This window comes from Geotrypetes seraphini, chromosome 8 (genome assembly GCF_902459505.1).
Source record: "Geotrypetes seraphini chromosome 8, aGeoSer1.1, whole genome shotgun sequence".
Taxonomy (NCBI): Eukaryota; Metazoa; Chordata; class Amphibia; order Gymnophiona; family Dermophiidae; genus Geotrypetes; species Geotrypetes seraphini.
Window position 1 is genome coordinate 80,279,116 of NC_047091.1, and position 23,743 is coordinate 80,302,858.

General features: G+C 44.1%; 1 protein-coding gene across 1 annotated transcript in view; it reads left to right on the forward strand.

Moving 5' to 3' along the window:
- KCNK4 (potassium two pore domain channel subfamily K member 4) overlaps positions 1-23,743 on the forward strand; it is a 70,878-nt gene that overhangs the window by 13,763 nt on the left and 33,372 nt on the right. The window contains exons 2-3 of the mRNA XM_033955867.1: positions 20,866-20,992; positions 21,586-21,746. Coding sequence (XP_033811758.1) covers positions 20,866-20,992; positions 21,586-21,746 — 288 coding nt within the window. The remainder of the gene's footprint in view (positions 1-20,865; positions 20,993-21,585; positions 21,747-23,743) is intronic.

Sequence of the window (23,743 nt, forward strand, 5' to 3'; positions counted from 1 at the left end):
ACCCGCCTGTCCGGCAGGCAGCCAACGAAGGAATGAGGCCGGATTGGCCCATCCATCCTAAAGCTCCGCCTACTGGTGGGGCCTAAGGCGCGTGGGCCAATCAGAATAGGCCCTGGAGCCTTAGGTCCCACCTGGGGGCGCGGCCTGAGGCACATGGTCGGGTTGGGCCCATGTGCCTCAGGCCGCGCCCCCAGGTGGGACCTAAGGCTCCAGGGCCTATTCTGATTGGCCCATGCGCCTTAGGCCCCACCAGTAGGCGGAGCTTTAGGATGGATGGGCCAATCCGGCCTCATTCCTTCGTTGGCTGCCTGCCGGACAGGCGGGTTTGGCTCCCGTCTGTCCGGCCAACTACCAAAGGTACGGGGAAGGGGGGTGGGGGGGTCGTGGGGGTCGCCAGGGGGATCGCGGGTCGGCTGGGGGGCGGTCGGAGGTTCTTGGGGGGGGCGGTCGTTGGGGGGGAGGGGGGTTTGCGTCGAGGGCAGGAGGGCCTGGGATCCCTCCTGCCCATAATGTAGTGCGGGGTGGGGTTAGGTGGTCGCTGTGGCCAGGAGGGTTTGGGCTCCCTTCTGGCCCAACTACCAAAGGTATGGGGAAGGGGGGTGGGGGGGTCGTGGGGATCGCCAGGGGGGTCGCGGGTCGGCTGGGGGGCGGTCGGAGGGTCTTGGGGGGGGGGGCGGTCGTTGGAGGGAGGGGGGTTTGCGTCGAGGGCAGGAGGGCCTGGGATCCCTCCTGCCCGTAATGTAGTGCGGGGTGGGGTTAGGGGGTCGCCGTGGCCAGGAGGGTTTGGGCTCCCTTCTGGCCCGATATTGTCGGGAAGTCGGCGGTCCTTCGGGGTGGGGGTGCGAGTGGTCCTGCCGGGGGGGGATGTATCGGACGTCGGGGAGTCGGCCGGGCAAGAGGGCTTGGGCTCCCTCTTGCTCCGATCGTGGATGCGGGTGCGGATGGGAGCGCGTGCGAGCGGTCGTTCGGGGTGGGGGTGCGAGCGGTCCTGCTGGGGTGGGAACTATGTTTTAAAACTTTTGTATACCGCACTCACGCATATAACGCGCGAGGGGTATGCGCGGTAGGTAAAAACGCGTATAACGCGCGCGTTATATGCGTGAAAATACGGTAGGTTTAAAAGGCAAGGAAAAATATTGATTAGCATAAGTTTTGTTAGTCGGTGATGTGTACAGTACTTTTACCATATTTATAAATAAAGGGGACATTCCAAACCAAGATAGGACAGTAAACAAATATGGCCATTCCACCCGATCGAATGCTTTTTCTGCATCCAATCCGACTGCAACTACAGGATAATCAATAAGTTTGGCAAGTGAAATTACATGAGCAAAAGTTCTTGTATTATCACTAGATAATCGATTGGCCATAAAGCCAGTTTGATCCGGATTAATCAATTTAGGTAAGATCAGTTGCAGCCGATTGGCCAAGATTTTAGCATATATTTTAGCATCTGAGTTAATCAGGGATAAAGGCCTGTAGTTGTTTACTTTAAGCGGATCTTTATTTGGTTTGGCCAATACAATAGTAGTGGCCTCAGTGAAAGAGCCCCTAATATCTCCAGTGTTTTGCAAATATCAGAAAAACTCCAATAGGTAGGGAGAGAGCCATTTTCGAAACACTTGATAAAATTCAGTTGGTAGGCCCTCTGGACCAGGTGCTTTCTTAGTGGACATAAGATTCATAGCTTCATTGATTTCCTCTATAGTAAAATCAGCATCTAACCCAATATTATCTGTTTCATGCAATATATTGTGAGTGAGGCCCTCAAGAAAAGGGATAGATGTACTGTCTGGTTGAATTTCGGACGTGTACAAGGTTGAGTAAAAGCTATGAAATTGTGTTAGGATCTCATCTGGCCCAGTAACTAAAGTGTCAGTATCAGTAAGAATGGCAGAAATTGTAGTCTTATTCCTCTTCCCTTTTAGATAGGAAGCAAGATGTTGGCCACATTTATTGCTATCAGAATAGTATTTAGCAGAGGTCATATATACTTGTGATGCAGCTGTTTTACTAAGGCAAGTGTTATATTGGAATCTAAGATGTTGAAGTTTCTTCAAAGTTTGCATGTCAGTAGGATTCGTTTGATGTAGTGTCTCTAAGTGTTTAAGTTTAGATTCATAAGTGTCTAATTCCTGTTTGTTAACTTTCTTTAAGTGAGCATTATAAGAAATAATGGTTCCCCTTATGTACGCTTTAAACGCATCTCACACTGATATCCAGTTACTGTCTTGGGGTGAGTTGAAAGCGAAATATTCCTGTATTGCAGTCATTACATGGGTGCGGAAATTCTGATCCTGTAGAAGGGAGGAATTTAATCTCCATGTGCTTTGTGGAGAAGTAGCAGGTAGGGTGTCCAGTGACAGTAGGACAGCCGCATGATCAGACACACTGATTGATTTGATTTCAGAGTGAATAACTGATTTGACTAAAGAAGGGTCTATCAAGAAATAGTCAATCCTAGTATACGAGGAATGAGGTGCAGAGAAAAATATATAGTCTCTGTCTTCTAAGTGAGTTATGCGCCATGGATCAGATAGGCGAAATTGGGCAATGATATCTTGAAGACATAACCATGTTTTTGATTTTTTGTGTTTATATACGGATTTTCTATCCTTTGAGGGATCAATAATCAGGTTAAAGTCTCCTCCTAGCATGAAGGGGGTATCCTGATAGCCATTAAGCTGATCAGCTAAAGCAGTGAAAAAAGAACAGTCTTCTGTATTTGGACCATATAAGTTTAATAGATATAAATTGTGGGCGTTAATACATATTTTTGTGGACACCCATCTTCCCTGGTTGTCAGTAGTATGAGAGAGAAGTTTTATGTGATTTACATTTCTAATAAAAGTAAGAACACCATTCTTTTTGTCAATGGCAGGTGAGAATAAAGGCGGATGTGCCCAGGGGAGAGATAGTTTGGAAGAGGAAACAGCGTCTAAATGTGTTTCTTGGAGAAATATTACATCTGCGGACAGAGAGGAAATGTAGTTTAGAATTTTCCTGGATTTGATGGGATTATTTAATCCTTTTACATTTAGAGTAGCACATGTAATAGGCATATATTATAGAGATATATAGGATCAGGTAAGTCTGTAATATCACACATGTATAACCATAAGCATACAAACCATGTACTAGCAATGATATTATATAGAATAGCCAAGCAGTCAAAATAAAAAAGAAGGAAACAAAAAAGAAAAGTCATGTAAAGTGAGAAACTGGACAATTTACCACAGGTCAGTGAGCCAGGTGGAACTCCAAAGCAGCACTGCCCAGCAGAATCAAATATCCTTCAATATGTTGAACCCCTGCAATATAAAGGCACAGTATTATAACAAAAGACCAACTGTTTGATATGCTGTAATTTTCCTGTATAGTAGGAAAAAGCTGTTAGCATGTAGTAATGAAGACAGAGATTAAGCCATTAGTGAAAAAGTCAGGTACAATCAATTGTACTCGGGCTCAGAGTTTCCAAGTATTCAGCCAATTCTGTAGGATTGGTAAAGTCTTTCGTGTGATTGTTATATGTAACCCTCAGGCGAGCCGGGTACATCATGCCAAATCTCGCTCCCAGTTGTTTCAGCTTAGGGCGGTATTCCAAAAGCTGCTTTCTTAGTTTGGCTGTTTGCTTTGCTAGGTCTGGTACAAATAAGAGTGTGTTACCCTCAAATTTGATTGGCGCCTTAGCACGTGCTTGCTGCATGATCTCCATAACTTGTGTATATCTCAAGAGGCGCACTACCGTCGGTCTGGGATATTGCCCTGCTCTATTAGGTAGCGAGTTAGAGGGGACCCGGTGTGCCCTATCAATTTCGAATGGGAGATCAAATTTAAGATCAAGCAGTTTGGGCAAATTGGTTTGTAGAAATTCAGTCATATTGCGCCCCTCACGGGATTCTGGGATCCCGAGTATTCTAAAATTATTCCTCCTGGAGCGGTTACTATAATCCTCAATTAGCGTTTCTAATTGCTCTACACGTTTTGTGGATCTGAGCAGCTCTTTTACATTATTTTCAGCTACAGACAGCCTAGTGTCTGTAGCCTGTACCTGGAGCTGGAGCTTTGCAAGTTCCTTTTTAAAGGTGGCAATCTCCTCTTTTATTTCATCGTTGTCGGCCTTAATTTCCGATCGCATGGCTCTGATTTCATCCAGGATGGTCTGGGTTGAGGCCTCCTCCGTTTTGGATGATGGCGTTTTTTGCGGCGATACAGGGTCCGTGTTTCTTCTTTTTCCGGGCTTAGTAGAAGCCATCACACTTGAGACTCAATTTATCACCGCGTGTGCCGAATTTGGAGACTTAAATCATGCAGGGGGATCGATACACAGAGTGATTCTGCAGGAGCTGTGTTGCTAAGCTTCCACCATAGATCGCGCTCACTAGCGCCCCCTTCGCAATAGCGTTTTTTAGCGCAGGGAGCTGCACTGAATGCCCCATGCTGCTCTCGACGCTCATAGGCTCCCTGCGCTAAAAACTGCTATTGCAGTTTAGTAAAAGGAGGCCATAGTGCAAACTATAGACAGCATATATAAATTCTCAAAATGGATCACTAAATTGAAAATAAAATCATTTTTCCTACCTTTGTTTGGTAATTTCATCAGTCTCTGGTTGCACTTTATTCTTCTGACTGTGCATCCAATATTTCTTTCCTTCTTTCAGCCTCCTGTATGCTTCCTCTCCTCCAGACCTCATTCCCTCCCCCAACTTTTTCTTTGTTTCATCCTGCCCTCTTCTTTCTTTCTCTCTCCATGCCCCCTTTCTTTCTGTATGTCTGTCTTTCTCTCTCTCTCTCCATGCCCCATTTCTTTCTTTCTTTCACCCTGCCCCTTCTTTCTTTCTCTCTCCATGCCCCCTTTCTTTCTCTATGTCTGTCTCTTTCTCTCCGTGCCCCATTTCTTTCTTTCTTTCACCCTGCCCCCTACTTTCTCTCTCCATGCCCCCTTTCTTTCTCTATGTCTGTCTCTTTCTCTCTCCGTGCTCCATTTCTTTCTTTCTTTCACCCTACCCCCTTCTTTCTTTCTCTCTCCCCATGCCCCCTTTCTTTCTCTATGTCTGTCTTTCTCTCTCTCTCTCCGTGCCCCATCTTTCTTTTTTTCACCCAGCCCCCTTCTTTCTTTCTCTCTCCATGCCCCCTTTCTTTTTCTATGTCTGCCTCTTTCTCTCCGTGCCCCATTTCTTTCTTTCTTTCACCCTGCCCCCTTCTTTCTCTCTCTCTCCATGCCCCCTTTCTTTCTCTATGTCTGTCTTTCTCTTTCTCTCCCCATGCCCCATTTTTTTTTCTTTCTTTGTTTCACCCTGCCCCCTTTCTTTCTTTCTGGTTCCCTGTCCGCCCTTTTCTTTCTTTCTGGCTCCCTGCCCCCCCCCCTTTTTTATCTTTTTTTCTCCCTGCCCTCCCCCATGTCACCGCCATTGGGAAACATGCTGCTGCCACCGCCGCCGGGGAAAGGCTGCCATTGGCCATCGGGAACAGGCCGGCACCGAGTTCGCTCTGCTTCTCTTCCCCGCGGGCCGACCAACTCTTCCCGCCCGACTTCAATTCTAACGTCGGAGAGGACGTTCCGGGCCAGCCAGGCAGCACCCAGTCCTGTCATGTTTTGAAGAAAAAAATAAATGGTCACGTTAACCATGCCTCATGTTTCTAGAATGTCTTTGATTCTTAAGTGATTGCTTTGTAAATTAAACAGCTGTAATATGCGACTCTGGCCTCAATCCCAGCCAAATCATGGCTGAAATGATTCTAAAAGCAGAAAGATAAATGGCCAAACTTTTGACACCACAAATATTTGTACATTGACAGCAATTGTGTAAATAAATTACTGTTCAGTACAAATTAGATATGTGAGGCACTGATTTGCAATCTCTCCTTACACCCTAAATATTTCTATTCTTGAAAAAAAATACAGCTGTATAGGCTGGCAATGAATATCTCACAGGCCAGCCCAAATGCAAGTTTTGTAGGCTCCATAAAAGCCCTTATTAAAATTATCTCCATATTGCAGAAGTGGTTTTGGGGATAGGGAAGGGCAGTGAAAGCATTTGGAAAAGGGGAGCTCAAAAGGCTCAAGGGCTTCAAGGTAAGGTAACCTTATTCGCTTATGATGCAAAACTATGCAATATCATAAACGGCTACAATCTGCAGAATACTATGGAACAGGACCTCCGTACTTTAGAAAGTTGGTCCTCTGTCTGGCAGCTGGGCTTCAACGCCAAGAAATGTAAGGTCATGCATCTCGGAAATGGAAATCCATGCAGAACTTACACCTTGAATGGAGAAACCTTGACCAAGACTACAGCAGAACGAGACTTGGGAGTGATCATCAGTGCAGACATGAAGACTGCTACTCAAGTGGAGAAGGCTTCATCTAAGGCACGGCAGATGATGGGTTGTATCAAGAGAAGTTTCGTCAACAGGAAGCCTGAGGTCATGATGCCATTATACAGAGCCATGGTGAGACCTCATCTAGAATACTGTGTGCAATTTTGGAGGCCACATTACCGTAAAGATGTGCTCAGAATTGAGTCGGTTCAGTGGATGGCCACCAGGATGGCCTCGGGGCTAAAGGGTCTCTCGTACGAAGAGAGACTGAACAAACTGCAGCTCTATACTCTCGAGGAGCGTAGGGAGAGGGGAGACATGATTGAGACATTTAAGTACATCACGGGACGGGTCGAGGTGGAAGATGATCTCTTTCTTCTCAAAGGACCCTCGAACACAAGAGGACATCCGCTCAAACTCAGGGGAGGGAAGTTTTGTGGAGACGTGAGGAAGTACTTCTTCATGGAACGAGTGATAGAGCATTGGAACAAGCTTCCAGTACAGGTGATCGAGGTCCGCAGTATCCCAGACTTCAAGAATAAATGGGATACCTATGTGGGATCACTGCGAGAGTCATACCAATGAATAGGGTCGCTAGGATATAGACTTAATAGAGCAGGTCAGTAGAGTTAAGGGGGCCAGTAGACTTAAAAGGGGGTCAATGGTATGGGCAGACTTGATGGGCTGTAGCCCTTATCTGCCGTCATCTTTCTATGTTTCTATGTTTCTAAAATGTATGAATTTATTGAGGTACTCAAGCATTTTTCCCTGTCTGTCCCAGTGGGCTCACCTGGGGCAATGGGTGTGTCCAGGGTCACAAAGAATAGTATGAGTTTGAACCCACAACCTCAGGGTGCTGAGGCTGTAGCTTTAACCACTGCATCATACACTCCCCAATATATCATTAGGCAGCAATCAAAAAACTTGTATAATTTTGCTTTGATTCTTGGTGCAAACCCATCAGCTAAAGGTCTGCATGACTGTGGTGGACATTTGTGTATTGCCCCAAAGAAGATACTTTTACATAGCATATGTAATAACTTTTATACAGCATCTACTATAATAAAATGCTAAGCGCGCATGCGCACTCCTACCTGCGTGTTCTGTGATCCGTATGTCCGTGGCCGGCAGGAGTGCGCATGCGCGCATACAACTGCCCCACACTCGCGGACCAAAAATGCATTGGAGCCGGAGGGAAGGGGGGGAGGCAAAAATCTTGGCAGAAGAGATTCCATCCCCTCTTTATTTACAGCTCCGAGCCACTGAAGACTCTCCCCAAAGCCCTGGCGGAGGGTCTGCCGCTGCCCCCGCGCAGGACTGGCGAGCTGAAGGTGTTCCGGGCGGCGGGCGGCGGGAGCTCGAACCTGCGCAATCAAAAATCCCTCTCCAGCCTCTCCTTCCTCACTGACGCAGAAAAGAAGCCCCACCGTACCTCCGTGACACCCACCCCAGCCCCGCTATCGCGCTCCCTCTCGCGCTCACTCCACATAGCTGAGAGCAACGGCTGGAGGGCAGTGGTTCCGGAGACTGGGAGCAGGAGAGGGAGGAGGAGGAAAAGAAGAAAAGAGAGCCACAGACCCATCTTCCGAAATGGTGAAAGGTGAGGTGGTGGGACTGGGATCAGTGGGAGGCAAGATCCAGCCATGGTACAGGTGGGGCATGGGTGGCTTCAGGGTATAGGTGGCACTATTCTAGCACCCATTACTGTAACAAATGTAATGGGCTTAAACACTAGTATGTAATAACATAATAAATATCGGCAGATAAAGACCCGCATGGTGCAACCACTCTGTCCAACAAGGTGGCCAGAGTTGAATCTGTCATTCTGTACAGGTTCCACTTCTTCATGATTAAACACTGGCATACTTAATTTGTATCTCTCCCTGCCATTTATGGGAAAGACCGTAGAAGTCTGACTGACACTGGTCGTACTTCCCAACTACTGGAGTTGCCATTGAAGCCTACTCCAGCGTCGACCCTGATCGATTTTTGCCACTTATGGGACCCAGATTGTAGAAGTTTTCCTGGCATTGGTGTTGCTTCCCAACCTCTGAAGCTGCCATCGAAGCTCACTCCAGTTATGAAGTCATTGAAGCTTGGCTTTAATTGAATACCATCCTTTTTCTATATAGTGTGCTTCTATCTACATTTATTTCACACAGTGGCTTAGTAAGGGGAGGCGGGAAGGGGGGGACTGCTCCAGATGCTGTTTTGATGGCGGAAATGGAACCTCTCCACCACACCCCGCCACACTCACGCCATCTCTCATCCCCACCCCGTAGCTCTGTAGATCTTTGCTAGCTTGAGCAACTTCTCCTGCCTGCTGCTTGCACCAGCCTGGTTCCCCTCTGAATCACTTCTGGGTCACAGGGCCAGGAAGTTACATCAAAGGAAAATCCAACGCTGGAGAAAAGCCTTTCACACAGGTGAAGATTTAGAAGTATGGGGGGAGGGAAGGGAGAGTGCGAGTGTGGAGTGGGGGATGGGGAGGAGCAAGGGGGGTTGCAGAAGGAGCAAGGGCATGGAGAGGAAGGGGTGGGGTGGGCATGGGGGGCGCTACTGCCCCAAGCGCCTCCTACCTTTACTACGCCACTGATTCCACATATAAATTATACTTCATATGTGGAAAATGGCTCTTAGAAAATAGCGCAGGGCTATACAGGTGTACAAAGTATTCAGAAAAGAACATGCATCAGCAATCAACAGAGCTAGTGTTCCTGAGAGAGTGGTTTGGGCAGAGCAAAGTAGATATATAATTGTCTAATAGGTTCTCTATTCTGGGTTGTTCTCCTGTACCCAGAATGGAAAGCTTTGGAGCATTAGGAGAGATTGCAAATCAGTGCTTCACATATCTAATTCCTATTTAGCAATAATTTCCTCACATAATTGCTGTCGATGTATAAACTGCTCATCATATGACTATCAAACTCTTCTCCAATGCTAACAAATTTGACCATATCGCCCACCTCCCTCACATTCATTCAAACTCACTAGCTCCCTATTCTCTATAGCAACAAATACAAGATTCTCACTCTGGTTTATAACAATCTCCAGTGCGGTATTCCTTTCTATCCTTCCTTCTCCATCCTCTTTATTTCCATACTAGAGTCTTATGATCCCTGAACAACAGTCACTTTCATATTCCATCCGTCCATGATGATAATCAATCATCTATATTTTATATAGCTGGGTTGGGCTCCCTCCTGCCCATATCATTTCGGGGGGGGGGGGTGTCGCTGGGGCAGGAGGGGTTGAGCTCTCTCCTGCCCGGATTGAGTCGGAGGGGTCGCTGGGGCAGGAGGGCCTGGAATCCCTTCTGCCAATATTGGTTTGGTGGGGGGTGGATCGTGGCAGGAGAGATTGGCTATATCTCCTGCCGCAATAGCAATCACCCCTCTACCTGAACTGCCACAAACCACGGCAGGAGAGATTGGGCATCTCTCCTGCCGCGGGTCACAGCAGTTCGGGTAGAGGAGTGATCTCCATCGCGGCAGGGGTAGGCAGGTTGCCGGGGCCGCTGAGCTGTTCGCAGCAGCCGTGATCAGCTCAGCGGCCCCTTTTTCGGCACTTATACCTGTTTTGATTTGGTCTAAGTCAAAACGTATAATTGCCGACTAGGCAACCTGCCTAAACTTTTGTACGCCTATGTATAGGTTGGCCCACCTCCCACCCTTTCCCCTCCTCTAAAAATGCCTCTTTTCACGCTGTGCGTTTAGAGGCAGGGGAAGGCCTAAGCTGGTTTTAGATACATCTAAAACCAGCTTTGGTTATGGGTACTTGGACAATCAGGCTTTTTGATCTTCCAAGTACCCAATTAGGCCACTTTTAGACTTTTTTTTTTATTATGAGCCCCTTAGTATTTTGATAAGCGTTCAATCAAATTTACAATAAACTTGGAAACTTGGAATGCAGGACAGATGGGAGAAGCTTGACTGAAAGGAACCCAGAAGTCACTGTATTGGGGAGAGCTTTTGCTTATCTGTTATTTTGTATTTAGTTAGCCTGCAGGACTCCTCTGCCAAGACCTCTGTTGCTTTAGAATAGGGTTTTCCTTTATTGATTTGTTTAAGTTAGGTTAGTAGAATTCCTTAGTTGGTGAGCTGATCCCAACTGCTTGTGGAGACCTTGACCCAAAGGATCATGGTCCCCAAATCAAGACAGCAGCAACATTTACAGACACTCTCTTAAACTGACAACACTGTGTGCACTCAAATTTACTGTGATAGGCCCATAGTCATTCCAACAAAATACATCTCAGTACTAATTGTAATGCCATTTTTTCCATTCATTTTTCATATATACACAAAATTAAACCACACAAAGCACAATGTATAGCACTTCTCAACATTCATTCAAACCAGAACACCAGGCCTTAGTCACACATGCAGAACACAGATAAATGCTAAACAAATATAGGACCATAAACTATAAGTCCTAATATACACAAACAAAACCCTAAGATGCCAGACTTTACATGCAGTACAACACCAGAGAAATAGAAACAAATGCATTTCTTCCTGAACAGTGCAAAATATAGATAGCAGATGTAAATTCTCAAAACTGACATATTTTAATCACTGAACTGAACTGAAAATAAAATCATTTTTCCTATTTTTGTTGTCTGGTGATTTTATTTTTCTAATCATCTTCTCCCAGTCTCTGGTTGAACCTCCTTCTGTTTGTGCTCTTAACTGTATTTCCGGAGCCTTCTTATCCATTTGCTGTTTTTCTCTCCTTCACCTTCTGCTTTACATCTATCTTTGTAATTATACAAACATTTCTCCTAATACTCAAAGCTCAAGTATGAGAACAGTCAAGGACTGATATTGCTTCCGTCAAGGATTGATATTGCTCAGAAGTGTAAAACTCTATTTAATGTCCAGTCATAGTATATATTTAGCTTTCTCAATCAAGGGCTGTGTTCATTTCAATAGACTGGTTCTTGTTCTCAAAAGGTGAAATTTGTTCAAATTGACCAACAGATAAGATAAATATCACTTATCTTAGGTGGTGGAGTCCCAACGTGGCCCCGTTTCGTAGACTGCTTCAGGAGACCCGATTGTGGGATTCTGAGCACTTCGCTGGTGAGACAAAATGCCAACGAGAGACTTCACTGTGGTCAAGGTGTTTAAATTGTCAGCACTTCTGTAGGCAATGGGAGAAGTCAAAATATATAAAAACTTTCTTCAAAACTTCATATGCAGTGTCAATGTTACAGGCAAAAATGAGAGAAGAAGCTCAAAGCATACATACCAGGCGAAAAATCAATCAATACTTTCACTGCGGGGTTCCATTTTAAACTGACGAGGAACGCTGCCAGAGAACCAGCTGATATATAGAAACCACATGGGTAATGTGGGACGTACTAACGTCATTGATTTAAATGTCCCACAATGGATCTCTGTTAACATCTTGAACCATCTTGGTACCCATTTGAAGAGCTTACCCAATGCTCTTCTATTTTTATTTAATAAATTTTATGATTCTTTTCTGGTTGAATCTCTTGATTGTGTGGAGTTATTTGGAATTCCTAACCATGACACTTCAATCAATTTGTGTTTGTATAATGTGTTTGTATACAGTGTATTTGTATTTAGTAGTAATACATCATTTCACCATTAGGGGGGTCCACATTATCTTCCTCTTTCCTATTCTAGATGGCATTCCTTTCCCTCTCTAATTGTATATTATTCACTGTCTTGTTCTGTTTGGGAAATGCTGTATATTAAGTATAATAAACCATGACCCATCTCTTTAATTTACTTATTTAATTCGCTTGTACCCTGTCATGCTCATTTCAACAATCATTATTAGTTATCCTCTCTCATTTGAAGATATGTTTGGATCAAATGCATCATGCCTGCTTTAGTGTTGTACAAATCAAATTACTTCGGAATTTATAAGATTCCTAAGGGAGAATTGTAAATGCTATAATCAAATATATAACTCTCAAGTATTAAGTAAAGAACAACTGAACAATTTAAATTGAGAGGCTATAGTGTTGTAGTACCCAAACTTTGGAATGCTCCTTCTTTACTTTTGATCAGAAATCTCTTTTCTACATTTTAAGGGGGCTTTGAAGACCTATTTTTATACTATAATAAGGTCCATAGTCAGTGGCGCGCAAGACACCAGTGAGTCCACAATCCAGCGCAAGAAAAAGTGAGCCGCCGAAAAACTTATTTTAAAGAGATCTGATGGGGCGTGTGGGGGGAAACCCCCTCCCCCCCACTTTAATGCATAGTGTTCGCATAGGAACATTGGATCATTTACTGTTTTATTGCCCTAAGATACTGGTTTTTTGGAAATCGATCTGGGGGCATATTACTAATATTTTAGAATCTGAGATTCCTTTAACTTATGAAGTAGTAATCTGTGGTACCATTTTGTATATCAAAGATCCCCTAGATAAATATAAAAGAAGTCTCTTTTTAATTATGACAAGTACAGCTATACAATTGATTACACATAACTGGAAAAACTGGGATCGTCTCAATTTTGCTTTCTGGTGGGCAAGTTTATGTCAAATATATAAATATGAAAAAAATGAGAGCTGATCTGTTAGGGAATTTTAAAAACTTTAATTTAATATGGGGTCCATTGACGTCTTTTGTAGATTTATTATAATTATACATTTTTGTTGTTAGAAGAATTGCACATCTAGGGAGGGAGGGGGGAGGGTGGGAGGAATATAAGGGTTATAATTAACTATTATTATGGATGGGGGTAGGGTGGTTTATAAATTTAAAATATGTCTACGTGGATAAATGTGTAATTTTATGTTTAAAATATGTGGTGAATTACAGAATTATGATAAATTTATAGATACTTGAATGATAAAGAATAGTTTGGGTGGGGGAGTTATTGATCTGTAAGAATCTTGTAATATTTTAAGTGATGTCTATAGTTTAAATGTTTTATTTATTGTTCTTCACTTATTGAAATTATTTTAAAATGAATAAAGATTTTTTTTTTTTTTTTAATGCATAGTGTTCGCGCTGCCGTTGGTGTGTGTGTGTGTGGGTGTAACCCCCCACATTGTAGAGAAAACTGAACTTTTTCTGATTTTTTTCAGGAAAAGTTCAGTTTTCTCTACAATATGGGGGGTTGCACCCCCCACACCCACCAACGGCAGCGCGAACACTATGCATTAAAGCCCCCATCATAGCTCTTTAAAAATAAGTTTTTCTGCGGTTTTCGGTGCTGCGCTTCTTTCTTGCGCTGAATTGTCAGCGCTGTATTGTCGGCGCGCTGGTGTCTGGTGCGCGATTATCCCGTTACCCTATAATACAGTGCTTGTCAATCTTTTTTGTGGCTGTGATCCCTTGATCACAGCCAAATAAAATTGTGTGACCCGCTCAAAGTGGGGTTACCAGATTTCCTCTTTAAAATAAGAGGACACCTGGTCCCCCCCCATTCAGCCCTTCCCGTATACAAACCTCGCGAAGGTCAGTGTGATGACATCACACACATGTGCGCATGCATGTGATTTCATCACATCAACGTCTGCACATGTGCAGATGTCCTCCAGATGCGCCCCGAGCTTGAAGACTTACAAAACCTGGACAAACTGCCAGGTTTTGAAAATCCCTCCAGGCACCAGGACAATCCTCTAAAAAGAGGACATGGATGCTGGTAACTCTACCGCAAAGGTGCAGAATAATCATGCACCTATGGGAAGTCCAACCAGGTTGTGATCCCAAACACTGATTTTGTGACCCTATCTGGGGTCCTGACCCTTCCCCCCCCATTTGGGAAGCTCTGCTATAGTGTTTTCTCTTGATTCAGTAGGGTTACCATATGGCTCCAGAAAAAGGAGGATGAATTGAGATATCCAGGTTTTACTTCCATTGCTTTCAATAAATGTAAAACTCAAATGTCTCAATCTGCTCTCCTTTCTTCCATTGCTTTTAATAGAAGTAAAACCCAGATGTCTCTATCTGTCCTTTTTCTGGAGCCAGTTAGCAAAATGGGCGGTCTTACATTTGCAATGATCTCTGGCAGAAACCAATCATTTTTTGTTCTCACTATTGTATTGTTTTGACACTTTTCCTCCCTTCCTTATGTATCTTGGTTCTAAATTTGTTATAAATGTTATCACTTAATGCAGTTAATTTAATGAAGAAAACGTATGTCATTGTTTTTAATTTTGAAATTCTTTGTAGTTTATTACATTTTTTTTGTGACTTAGATCCTTTTGTGAGCTCCTTTTATGTTCTACATAGGAGTGTAAACAATTGGAAGCAATGTCTGCCAAAGTAGGTGTCTGCAAAACGGGCGCCTACCACATGTAATCATGGGTAGGCACCGTGTCCAAAGTCACGCCTATTTTTAGTACAGACACCTGAAATGTAGACCAGCATTTTACAGGCCTATATGCATCTGACTCGTGCCTACGGAAGCATCTAGACATTCCTAAGGCACACCGACAGATGCCTATGGCCGGCGTAGACGTGGCTTATGCCGGAAGTAGCCGTAGGCATGCCTAGGCACTTAGGCATCTGTAGGCATGCCTAAATAAGAACATAAGAACATAAGAACATAAGCAGTGCCTCCGCCGGGTCAGACCATAGGTCCATCCTGCCCAGCAGTCCGCTCCCGCGGCGGCCCAAACAGGTCACGACCTGTCAAATCACCAGAAGGGGCCCCCATGCCACCTTGGTTTCCTATTGAGTCCTATCTTCCCATCGAAGTCCTAGCCCTCCGGTCTTGCACATGCACGACCTGGTCGGGTTTCTATACTTATTTTCGGGTTAGCTTTCTCAGTATCCCACGATCCCTTTATCCCTCAGGAATCCGTCCAGTCTCTGTTTGAATCCTTGTCGTACTCTGCCAATCACTTCCTCCGGTAGCGCATTCCAAGTGTCCACGACCCTTTGGGTGAAAAAAAACTTCCTTGCATTGTTTTGAACCTATCTCCCTTCAGTTTCTCCGAATGCCCCCTCGTACCTGTTGTCCCTTCAGCCTGAAGAATCTGTCCCTATCCACCCTCTCTATGCCCCTCATGATCTTGAAGGTCTCTATCATATCTCCCCTGAGCCTCCTTTTTTCCAGAGAGAAGAGCCCCAGCCTATCCAACCTCTCGGCTATGGGCAGTGTTCCAGCCCTCTTACCAGTTTCGTTGCTCTCCTTTGGACTCTCTCAAGTACCGCCATGTCCTTCTTGAGGTACGGCGACCAATATTGAACGCAGTATTCCAGATGGGACGCACCATCCATCTTTTTTTTTTTTTTTTTTTTTTTTTTTTTTTTTTTTTTTTTTTTTTTTTTTTTTTTTTGCTCGATACAATGGCATGATGACCCGCGTCTGGTTGTTATGCCCCTTTATGATGCCCAGCATCCTGTTGGCTTTTTTCGAGGCTGCTGCGCACTGTGCAGATGGCTTCAGTGATGCATCCACCAGCACACCCAAGTCTCTCTCAAGACTGCTTCTCCCAACAATGCCCCCCCCAATTTGTAGTTGAACAACGGGTTTTTTTCCCTATATGCATGACCTTGCATTTTTCCACGTTAAAGCGCATTTGCCATTTGTTTGCCCAGTCTTCCAGCTTGTCTAGGTCCCTTTGCAGGTCCTCACACTCCTCCCTGGAGCTAACTCTGCCGCACAGTTTGGTATCGTCTGCAAATTTTATAACCTCGCACTTTGCCTCCTTTTCCAGGTCATTGATAAATATGTTGAAGAGTAACGGCCCCAGCACCGATCCCTGTGGCACACCGCTCGTGACTCCCCGCCAGTCAGAATATTGGCCCTTTACTCCGACCCTCTGCAGTCTACCCGACAACCAGTGCGATCCATCGGTGCACATCCCTCCCACCCCGTGGTTCCACAGCTTCCTAAGCAGCCTTTCATGTGGCACCTTGTCGAAAGCCTTTTGAAAATCGAGGTAAATGATGTCGATGGGTTCCCCATTGTCCCACCCGACTGCTTATTCCTCAAAGAAGTACAGAAGGTTCGTTAAGCATGACCTTCCTTACAGAATCCGTGCTGGCTTTGTTCTCAGTAGGCCTTTCTCTCAATGTGCTCGCAAATGCCGTCCTTTATTATAGCTTCCACCATCTTCCCTATATAGAAGTCAGCTCACCGGCCTGTAGTTCCGGGGTCACCCCTCGATCCCTTTTTTGAAGATAGGTGTGACATTCGCCAATTTCCAGTCCTCTAGGTACCCTCTCCGTTCTCAAGGATAGGTTTACAAACATGCTGGATTGTGCCCGCTATTTCTTGTCTTAGCTCCTTCAGAACCCTCGGGTGGATCCCATCCGGACCGGTGATTTGCCGCATTTTAACCTGTCTATCTGTTGAGGACATCCTCCTTACTTACCTCTATGTGCTCCAATTTTCTCAGCCTGTTCCCCACGCATGAGCTCCTCTGAGTCCGGTATATTAGATGTGTCTTCTCTCGTGAAAACCGACGAGAGAACGTGGTTCAGCCTCTCAGCTACCTCTTTATCCTCTTTAATCACTCCCCTCCTATCCCCATCGTCCAGCGGCCCCACCTCCTCTCTCGCTGGTCGTTTCCCTTTAGTAACCTGAAGAATGCCTTGAAGTTTTTTCGCCTCCTGGCCAGCCCCTCTTCGTATTTCCCTTTTGCTTTTCTAACCTCTCGGTGGCATTCTTTTTGGCATTTCCTGTGCGCCTGGTGATTTTCCTCCGTTGGATCCTTTTTCCATCTCCGGAAGGATACTTTTTTTGTCGTTTATTTGCCCTCTTTACATCTGCTGAGATCCAAATCGGGTCCTTTGACCGCTTGTTCTTGCAGCCTTTCCTGAACTGGGGACGTACATTTTTGTGCTTCCTGTAGGGTGTCCCCGGAATAGGGTCCAGGCGCTATTCCACAGTCTCCATCCTAAAGATGTATTCTGAGCTTCCTCCCCCACATTTCCTCACGACAACATAGTTCCCCTTCTTGAAGTTGATGCGCAAGTTGTTGCGGTCCTCCTTACTATGGGTGTCCCCTTTCTAAAGTGAATCTGATCGCATTGTGGTCACTGTTGCCTAGTGGTCCTCCCACTTCTACCCCTCTTGCAGGCCCTCCTAATCCGTCTAGGATGAGGTCAAGAGTAGCACTCCCCCGCGTCGGTTCCTGATCAGTTGCTCCTATAAGCAGTCCCTCACAGCTTCTACAAATCCTGTTTCCCTAGTGCAGTTGGAGTGACCCGTACTCCAGTCTATCCCGGGTAGTTGAAGTCCCCACTCACTGTTACCACTTCAGTCCTGCACTCCTGTCTCAGTTCAGCTTCCAAGTCGGGTCCGACTCCTTCCGGCGCACCAGGTGGGCGATAATACAGCCCCAGTTTTATGTCTGCACCCTTGTTTCCCGGCATTTGACCATAGCGAGTCCAGCCCTTCTGCCTTCGTTGCCATATCCATCCGACCGAGTAGAAGAGTCTTTTTATATATAGTGCTATGCCTCCCCCTTTCTTGTGGGTCCTGTCTCTCCTGTAGAGCTTGTACCCCGGTAGCGCCACATCCCAAATGCATCTGTAAGCGCACAAATGAAGCCTACATTGTAGGTATCCTTCGCCACATTGATTTGATGGGGAAGGGAGAAGCAGACAGTTTCTGGAAGAGGCATAGAAAGAGAGCAGATGCCATATGGAAGAGGCAGAGGGCAGACAGTGGATGGAAGGAAGAGAATGATGAGAAGATAAGGAAAGTGGAAATCAAACAACAAGGGAGAAAAAAAATTATATTTGTTTTATTTATTTATTTTTGCTTTAGGGTAAGTATTATTGTAGCTGTGTTGATAATCGTTTATTAATAGAAAATGGAAATAAGGTGATCCCGTTAATTGGACTAATTTTAATACATTTTTTTTACTAATTCAGAGACCATAACTCCTTTCCTCAGGTCAGGACAGGGATACTGTAACAGCAGTATAGTTTACTGATCTGAAGAAAGAGGTTTTTAACCTCTGAAAGGTAAGTGAGAAATGTATTAGTCCAATAAAATGATGGGCACTAAATTTTCTTCCCGCCATGCCCATGCCTCCTACCCAAATGCAAAATATAAATTGGTGGGCTTCCGAAAGCCCTGCAAGATGAAGATCTCTTTCTCTAGGAAGAAAGTGGGGATTTGTTCAGAGGTGTTTGGAGGTTCCATAGAAGAAAAACAATACACTGGCAATGGTATGGTAATCTTTGTTTTGAATTTTAAAATAAAAGAAATAAAGTGGAAATAAAGAAGTAAATATATGGGGATGGGGCATGGTGGGGTGGGACATGGGCGGGGTGCGCAGGGGGCCCAGTGGACTTGTGTGCCTAGGGGCCAACGATTTAATCCTGCCCTGAGCACAGTAGGTTTTGGATGAGTTTTAGTGGCCTCACTCTTTCCACTATAAATATAGTGGATAGGGTGGGATAGGGTTTGACATCCAGATTTCCCCCGAAATGCCCTCCTTTTTGAGACACTTTGTCTGGGTTTTGAAAAGCGTCCTCGAAATCACATCGACAAGAGCAGGCAATAGGGGTGGGGTTAGGGTGGGATTGCGGGGTGGGACTGAGGCGTAACGGGGCAGGGATGGGTGGAACTGCTCGGGCCTGCGCCAATTGAACCAATTAAAATCTTGTCAAATTGGGATTTGAAAGTTTCAAGTTTCAAGTTTATTAAGATTTTGATTTACACACAATATCAAATATTTTCAATGCGTATTACAAAAATTAAAATTTGGGGAAATAAATTATTTAAACAATAGACATAAAGACATATCCACAGACAATAAAAAATACATAAGGATTACTAGGATAAAATTACATTTGTTTAAAAAAAAAAAAAAAACAAAAACACATTTTTAGGGAAGAACAACATCAGGAAAGGTATGGATAGGGGAAGAAAACGGAAAAAAAGAAAAGATTATCTAATTTAAGAATCAAATGCATCTCTATAAAGGTAACTTTTTAAGTTCTTTTTAAATTTTTCTAGAGAGATTTCAGCGCGTAGAAGATAGGAAGTTTGTTTCAGACTGAGGTCCAAAAATAGAAAAAGTTGTATTTCTTCTAGTGCCTATTATTTTTACCGTTGGAATGGTTATTAAATTTTTCTTCTGCTGATCGAAGAGATCTGGCAGGGGAATAGGGTATTAAGTACCGATATAAAAATATTGGGGTATTAGTTTTTCTGAATTTTAAATATAAGTAGCGCAATTTTGTATGTTATTCTATATGAAATCGGTAGCCAATGTGCATTTCGCAGAAGAGGTGTAACATGATCGTATTTTTTGGAATGAGTAATAATCTTTATTGCAGTATTTTGTATGATTTGTAATCTTCTTGTTTCTTTCTGTGTTATGCCATGTTATTGCAATAGTCTAGCCTGGAAATAATTAGAGAGTGAATTAAAATGTTTAGAGCTTTAGGTTCTAAAAATTTGGCTAGCGATCTAATGAGGCGAAGTTTATAAAAACAATTCTTAACTACAGAACCAATTTGATCATGATAGGATAGCTCATGTTCTAACAATATTCCCAGGTACTTCAAACACTGGTACTGTCTCAGATAGATTACTGTAATGGTATCTATCTAGGTTTGCCTCAAGTACATATTAAATGACGCATTCTATAAGCGTCGGAGCATTTAGCACTCCAGGCCATGGTAGAAACCTCTACCAAGGCTTAGTAAAAAAAAAAAAAAAGGGGGGGGGGGTTAAAGTGCTAGTTAGCTATGTTAGCCAAATTGGGCCATTTAAATAGCTGGTCTATCTTTGGCTGCTACAAATTTAGTCAACCAGTGCTGAATATTGACTTAGCCAGCTTATAAAGGCTAAAAATAAACTAGATATTCAGTGCCGGTCACCGGGAACAGCCCAGCATTGAATTTCCAGCTCAGCGCTGACTGCGGGAGTTAGCCTGGGTAACTGCCAGAGTCTGAATATTGGCCTCTGTTTGTCCCAGCTCCACATATATAAAGAGTGGCCATATGAGATCGTCATTTACACATGTAGCCCATTTACATAGATACATGGAAAATATTTGGATGTGTGGATGCTTCTAAAATGATCTTCATAGTGTTACAAAATTCGTTTTTGGGCATCCATTAGAATGATTAAACTACAGTTGATTACAGAAGCTCGGTTGAGGGCAGCTCTTTAGAGAGGCCCTTCCTGAATTTAAAGAAAGTATTACAAAAATAGAATCCAGGGATAGAGAATGACATGGAGACAAATTTTTCCCGTTCCCACAGAAACTCAATTTCCCCATCCCATCCCCATGAATTTTGTCGCTGTCCCTGTCCCATTCCTGTAAGCTCTGCCTTAACCCCACAAACCTCGAACACTTATGATTTTAAAGTGTTTGAGGCTTGTACCGATGAAGATGGCGCTTGCAAGAATGGGACATGGACAGAAAAAGAACTCGCAGGGACAGGAAATGAGTTCCCGCAGGGGCGAGGAAAAATTGGTCCCTGTGTCATTCTCTATCCAGTGATTCCACAAGATGGAAAACCGGGAATACAACCAATAAAGAGAGAAGGGAGATGGAGAGTTTGTTTTCAGCCGCTGCATGTTTTCATGTCAGGATGAATCTTTTGCTTGCTTGAATCCCACTTTTTCTTCCAGCAAGTGAAAGAGGCAATGGGGGCAGGAGTTGACCCAGTGGTAAATATCACTAATACCACCACCACCTTCACCAATTGGGACATTGGCAGCTCTTTCTTCTTTGCCGGAACAATCATCACAACCATTGGTAAACCATAGCATTTGGCATTTCTCTCATAAATTGGCAGTGGCAAGTGACTGACTTCTGTGATGTAACTCAAATGGAGGCTTAAGAGAAGTCCATGAGCGTAGTAGGGAGCAACATAGACTGGATAGGTAGATTTAGAGGGTTTGGGGGTACAACATTGGAAACTAGAAAATACAAGTAAAGCGCAAAGAACTCGTATAATTTTCAAGGGGTGGATGCTACAGTAGGATGCCGCCTGACAAGTTGGAAAAAGTTTAGACAAGTTATTGGAGGAAAAGTCCAGAAACCATTATTAGGATAGACTTGGGGGGTCAACAGCAAGAAATCTAGCTAGTCTTTGGGATCTTGGCAGGTACTTGTGATCCAGCTTGGCCACAGATGGAAAAAGATCACTGGGCTTCATAGACCTTTGGTCTGACCCAGTATAACAGTTCTTATGTTCTTTACTAGTTGAGAAGGGCACATAAAAGCTCAGGCTTAATGGTAGAAATTCCAACAGTATACAATTCAGGCAATAATTGAGAGAAAGGAACACTGTAGGAAATATCTCATAACTTTCTGACTGATTTTGTCTATTTTTTTATGATGTGCAGGTTATGGGAATATCGCGCCCAAGACAGATGGAGGACGACTCTTCTGCATCTTCTATGCCTTAGTGGGGATCCCCCTCTTTGGCATCCTGCTGGCTGGAGTTGGGGACCACCTGGGCTCTTCCCTTCGGAAGGGCATTGGCAAAGTGGAGAGCATTTTCCTGGTAAGGTTATTGATGGCGGCTTGTCATGCTCTAAACCAGTATATCGCAAACTGTGTGCCTCCTGAAGGAAAGACAACAATGTCTGTTTATTTCTTCTGCTCTCCCCCTTCCACAATCATGGAGTAATTCTATAAGGAGGCAATGATAATTTTCATATACAGTATGACCAGAATACTGGGATACACATGTATATGTGCACATATATGCATAAATGCCAGTATTCCAGCTTCACACCATTCTGTAAAATGGTGCCTTAAATGGAACTGCATATAGATTGAAGATGGGTGGAGTCTGGGCACAGCGCACAGTTACATGTGTATATTATAGAATACTATAATTTATGTGCAAGTTTTTATACCAGTTCCAGGCTGGTGTAAATAATTGTGCCTAAATATTAGGGTTGCATTTTGATTAAAAATGTAATTGCAATTAATCATATGATAAAAATTTTTAATCTCTTGATTAATCACACAATTAAAGGCAGGGGTGTAATCAGTAGTTCAATGGGGGGCATTCATCCCTTCTCCTCCCCCCCCTCTCCATGCATTAGATATCATACCTATGCTGGCAGGGATGCCAAAGCCCAGCCAGTTCAAGAAATCCACTGCTAAAGCTCTCCCCTTCCTCCTCAGAAATTCAGCAGCATGCCTTTGAAAGTGTATTGCTGAGGCAACAGGGTCCTCTCACACATAGGCAGCGGAACGCTTTTTTGTTGGGGGGGGGGGGCCCGCAAGCTCCATCCCAGACTCTACCCAATCTCTGCCCCAGATCCTGCCCCCATAATAGTACTAATTGTAATACCATTTTTTACATTCATTTTTCATATATATACACACAATATAATCTTATTAACAATACATAATGGTTAACCACACTGTATGTTTCTCAACATTCATTCCTACCAGGACATCTGGCCTTGGTCATACATGCAGAACACAGATAACTCCTATGCAAATACAGGACCACAAACTAAAATATTAATATATACAAACAAAATCCTAAGATGCAAGACTCTGCATGCAGTACAACCCCCCAGAGAAATAGAAACAAATGCATTTCTTCCTGAACAGTGCAAAATATAGACAGCAGATACAATTTCTCAAAACTGACGCAATTCAATCACTAAATTGAAAATAAAATCATTTCCTCTACCTTTGTTGCCTGGTGATTTTGGTTTTCAAACCATCTTTCTCAGTCTCTGGCTGCACATCCTTCTGTCTGTGCTCTTAACTGTGTATCCAGGGCACCTTATCCATTTGCTATTTTTCTCTCATAAGAACATAAGCAGTGCCTCTGTTGGGTCAGACCAGAGGTCCATCACGCCCAGCAGTCCGCCCACGCGGGGGCCCATCGGGTCCAGGACCTGCATAGTAATCCTTTATCTGTACCCTTCAATCCCCTTTTCCTTCAGGAATTCATCCAATGCTCTATCTATACCCTTCAATCCCCTTCTCCTTCAGGAAATCATCCAATCCTTTCTTGAAACCCAGTAGCATACTCTGTCGTATCACGCCCCTGGAAGCGCATTCCAGATGTCCACCACCCTTTGAGTGAAGAAGAACTTCCTAGCATTGGTTCTGAATCTGTTCCCTTTTAAATTTTTCCGAATGCCCTCTCATTCTTGTAGTTTTTGAAAGTTTGAAAAATCTGCCCTTCATGATCCTGTAAGTCTATATCATGTCCCCTCTAAGCCTCCGCTTCTCCAGGGAAAAGAGGCCCAGTTTCACCAATCTTTCAGCAGATGACAGGTTTTCCATATCCTTTATCAGTTGCATCGTTCTCCTTTGAACCCTCTTGAGTATCGCCATATCCTTCTTAAGGTACGGCGACCAATATTGGACGCAGTACTCCAGATGTGGGCGCACCATCGCCCGATTCAATGGCAGGATAACATCCTTCGTTCTGGTTGTAATACCTTTCTTGATAATACCTATCATTCTGGTCGCCTTTTTAGAGGCCGCTGTGCACTGTCCGACGGCTTCATTGTTTTGTTCACC